Source organism: Trachymyrmex septentrionalis, unplaced genomic scaffold (genome assembly GCF_001594115.1).
Source record: "Trachymyrmex septentrionalis isolate Tsep2-gDNA-1 unplaced genomic scaffold, Tsep1.0 scaffold81, whole genome shotgun sequence".
NCBI lineage: Eukaryota > Metazoa > Arthropoda > Insecta > Hymenoptera > Formicidae > Trachymyrmex > Trachymyrmex septentrionalis.
The window spans coordinates 1452150-1456785 of NW_017305997.1; the positions used below are offsets into that span (position 1 = coordinate 1452150).

At 39.7% G+C, this 4636-nt stretch overlaps 1 protein-coding gene across 1 annotated transcript in view; it reads left to right on the top strand.

Moving 5' to 3' along the window:
• Nucleotides 1-1222: 1222 nt before the first annotated feature.
• Nucleotides 1223-4636, top strand: part of LOC108754854 (icarapin-like) — a 35146-nt gene continuing 31732 nt past the window's right edge. The window contains exon 1 of the mRNA XM_018497481.1: nucleotides 1223-1465. Within this exon, the coding sequence (XP_018352983.1) occupies nucleotides 1399-1465 (67 nt within the window). The 5' untranslated portion in view covers nucleotides 1223-1398. The remainder of the gene's footprint in view (nucleotides 1466-4636) is intronic.

A 4636-nucleotide genomic window follows, 5' to 3' on the forward strand; every position in this document is an offset into this window, starting at 1 on the left:
ACATTGATGACATACATTTTGTAGAGTCACTTTCAACTTTTTACATACATGAGTTTGCAATGTTTAAAGCTAATGATTAAGTAATGACTAAGACGTAGTAATACTAGAATTACAGACTTCCGCAAACATTTTTGTTGCTTTGCATTTTCATATCTCCAAATAAGTATTAAGAATTATAAAAATATAGTCTTTTAATAATTATCTCTTTGTAAAAAACGAATTATAATCTTGAAGATTAACATTTATAGTGTAGTGAATACGATACTAGAACTCGGCAGAGCAATTATTCAAAGTAATTTGTCACGTCTTCGCGGTTGTAAAAGTAGCTCGTGCGCGTGTCTCAGGGTTAAGCATCTCGTCAGGCAAGTCTCGTCTGGTTCCGAAGTTTCTCGACGGTTCATGTAACAGACTTCTTACGCGAAAGCGCGCAAGCATGGCAAGCGGTACACCGATGCGTGCGTAAGGCGGCCCGCGTTGTACACATAAGCTTGTTGTGAGACGCACGATAATTATCGTGTTCCGCTGCGCTAGTTCGCCCGCCATCGTTGCACCGTGTGGTTTCTGTAATAATAATAATAACCCGCACATAATACACACGCAAGAGGATGGCATAATACACACACGATTACGCACGTATATACAGTTGCGTATACGCATATCACCACGTGCGTACGATAAGGTTCCTCGGTGCAAGCCACCGCCGCCGCCGCCATCGCCTCCTCTGATCCGTTTTCATCAAGATTACACAATTTCTCAACGTCCCGGCCTAAACTTGAAACTGTTATTCGCGCCATTTATCTTCTCGCGTTTTTTTTTTCTTGGAAAGTCTCGTGAGGAATGATTTTTCGAACTAAGCTGACGACAGGCACGATAACGTTCGCGGCGTTTACCCGGAACAAGAGTGTTACTCATGTATTATGTACTTAGTCTGGTACTCGTATAATTATATATCGGTACATGCGCAATTGTTCGTCGAGCGACGTAAATATCAAAGATACGATTGTTTGTGCACGCCGTACTTCATACTTATTATTTCGGTGCCGATGTGTAGAATTATAAAGATCGCCTTTACCGAGAAAAGCCGCGCGACGTGACTCAAAATCGCGCGCTGCGATCACGTGACGCGCACCACGTGACCGACTGATCGGCACTCATTGGCGCGGACGCGATCGGGGGATCGCATATAGTTCGCGGCGCGGACAAAAGCCGCGGGGCAAAGCGTCGGTGTTTTCCACTGTCCGGTCCGATCCGGTCTGGCAAGTAACCTTGATCCTTTCGCGAGTCGTACGTGACAGCCATCGTTCGGGTGGACCGGTTAGTGTCGATCGAGACATCGTCGAGGTAGCAAGCGATCCTTGGCAGTTTTACGAGTTGCCGACGTTCCCTGTATGCGACAGGATGAAAACGTTCGTCCAAGTTCTTCTCGTTGCGGCGTGCTTCGTCGCCTGTGCACGCAGTTTCCCAAGTGAGTGCGATATTATTTTTTCAAATCAACGAATTGCTTTGTTTTTTTTTTTCTTTTGTTCATACGTCGCGGATATAAAGTTTGAATTTACACGAGTGCGACGAGCTGTCGTGTCAGAAATTTATTGCTGACGTCAGCGTTTATCGTATTCAAAATACGTTATAAAATGTCTGATCATCAATATCAATTTTTAACTTTGATTGAACGTGATTATATTTCTTAATTAATTTACTTGTCTCAAGAATTCTCGCGAAGAAATCATTCTGTATTATTCTCCTTGGCAAAGTATTCTCTCGTTTAATAATCACTCAATGCAAATATACCTGTTACAATTGAATCGGATTTAAGACAATTCTTTAAGATTGTAACTTAACTTTATAATTGCGATTAGCTTTTGATTTAAATAGTAATCGAAAATAATTATCCGTCATTTTCATTGGTTAAATATTTTATGGAATGACATAATTACATAGTGTCACACATACACACATACACACATAAATCTCTCTTAATTTAGAATTGCCGTTTAACTACGGTTTAGAGCTGCCATTCGCAATCCTCTCAAAGTAGTTTATTTATAACTATAAACCGGATTAGTTGAAGTTAAGTAATAGAATATTCTATTGTGCTATAATCGGCTCTTTCGATTCCATGGACGAAATGGCGCAGCTATGCTCCGAAATGCTATGTTAAATCAATAAAAGTCGATGTGGTAAAAACGAATTTAAATTTAATGCCGGACAGAGAATTAATAGTGAATATTTTCAAACACATTTCGTTCATAAACCGAATAAGCGAATATTTCAGTTAGCCTGCAGATTCAAATTGCGCATAAACACATTTATTATATTTAACTTCATTTTAAAATAACCAGATAAGATAAGTACACTCTGATACATTGTATGCCAAACAATCTGAAGATTATATTAATTTTATATGTTAAATTAATTTAAACGTTTTTTTACGCGAACGAAATTATTGAATCTTTTCAAAAAGGAGAGGATATAATAAATAAAGAAAATTGAGATCTTTACGCATTTTGCATTGTAATTACGATTGTAATCGTAATAATAAGTGATAAAAAAAATGCAATCTACATTTTTCACGCTTATTTTCCGCATACATCCGACGTTTATCGCGGCTCCGTTCGTTGCATTGAGCGATTCTTCGGAATTATTTGCATTCAGTTCACGACGTTTATGCGTCGTTATAAGGCGAGACGGGTGCCCCCGACGGGCGAATATCGCGATTGAATGTCAGGTCACGAAGAAATCGTGGAAGCAGATAGCACGCTCGAACTACTTAAGGCCGTTGTTTACTCGATTACAACTCGATATGAAATTCACTTCCAGCATAGACTTTGCTAATTAGCATCGGACCCGTTTTTGCGAGATGGGAACTGCAGGAAGCTCGTTTAATTGGAGCTGCTTCGTCCCCAAGATAATTGTCCAAGCGAATTTCCGTCGAACTCCAATTTATTCCTCTTGATTTTAATGTAACTTTATCTCTCGGCCCGACATTCGTGTGTCTGAAACGTTTTCAACCATGCGGAAATCTTCGCAAAAATAAGTCGATCTGACTTTCGGCAAATTGCGAATTACGATTTTGTCGCTTAACTTAAGACTCTCCTTTACCAGAGTTGAGAATTCAATTATTACACTTTACGTTATATGTATGTAATCGTTTAAACATCGATCTAATAACATGTATTGATTTTTACAATTTAAATACAGCACAATTTTTAATATAATAACTTTTCAAATATTGAGTATAACAATCTTTTAAATAAACGACAGACATTTAAATTATTTAAATGAATATTGTTTATTGTCGATGGAATTTTAATTTTTTATATAATTTTCATACAATATATTAATAATAAACTTTTTATCTCGGCTTCGTTACTTTTTCGTGCGGTACATACATTTAGGAATGTGAACGCACGTTCGTTTTCGCATCTGTTTAAAAATATCGTTTATGATTTTTGCGACGCGAGCAGCTCCGCGTCTAAAACAGATTAACGAGTTTGCATTCGAATAATTGTACATGCATAAATGCATGCCGCGTTATTGCGGAGAGAGCAGCAACATTTGTAAAACAGTCTCGGAACTTTGTGCATATTCGTTGAAGTACCAAATGATACGAATATTTTAACCAGAGGCATCGTGACACGCCACGCGTATTGCGTCATTACAGTACGCAAAATCTCGAAATAATTTTGAGCGGCGAAACAACAATCGAAGCTTACAGATTGTTAATTATTATTGCAAAAGATACCCGAGTAACTACGCGTGAACGTATAGTTCAGTCTCGGAGGAGAACTTTCGTAATTGTTGAATCATTAGTGGCCGTTCGTGGCAACGCAGGCGGCGGTAAAATCATACAATCAAATTTCTTTCGTCATGGGTGAACGTTACAGCGTCTGTTATTACTTGGGTGAGGAGTATGACGCCTCCGGCGAGGTGTTGTTTCTCTTAACGTGATGCACCTGCCAGTTTTCATGCCGCGGAATTTCGCCGTTACGACGCGCGGTCTCCGCAGGAGAGAGAACGTCTGCTCTCATTACGCTCGCTGACAGTCGGATGACAGCCGGATAATAATGTAATTTTTGAGACTTCCCCGGGACGGCGACTTGCCAACAAGCTACGAAAATCGAGTTTCGGTGAGTTTCGATCGTGGTGACGAAGCTCCGCTTCGTCCCGTCCCGCGACCGGATAGATAGATATTAGGCGAGTTTGTAAGCATCGCACAACAACGCCGGAGTTCGTCACGGCGGTTTCTAAGCAGATTGCGCTTCATCCTATTAAGAATACATAATCGTCGCTGCTGGGTAATCTTACTGTTCGGTAATCGCGCGTCGCCTTCGAGACGAGCCTGCGTAATCACCTGCAATCGTAAATCTCTTTCGTGCCGACAAACATGACGTGTTTAGCACCATTGCGAGCGCTCCGCGGTTCATTTCTGCGAATAATTGTACTTTATGTACAAAATTCGAACGCAAAATTCTAAAAGGAAGGATATATTTACGCTTGCTAATTAATTATGTTACTATTGAATTTATACATATTAAAGAGAGTTATATAAGATAGGCGCGTATATCAATACTAACTTCATATATCAATATATTTAAGACCACAGTATGTGTATTAAGTACCCAGTTCCGAGATGTCG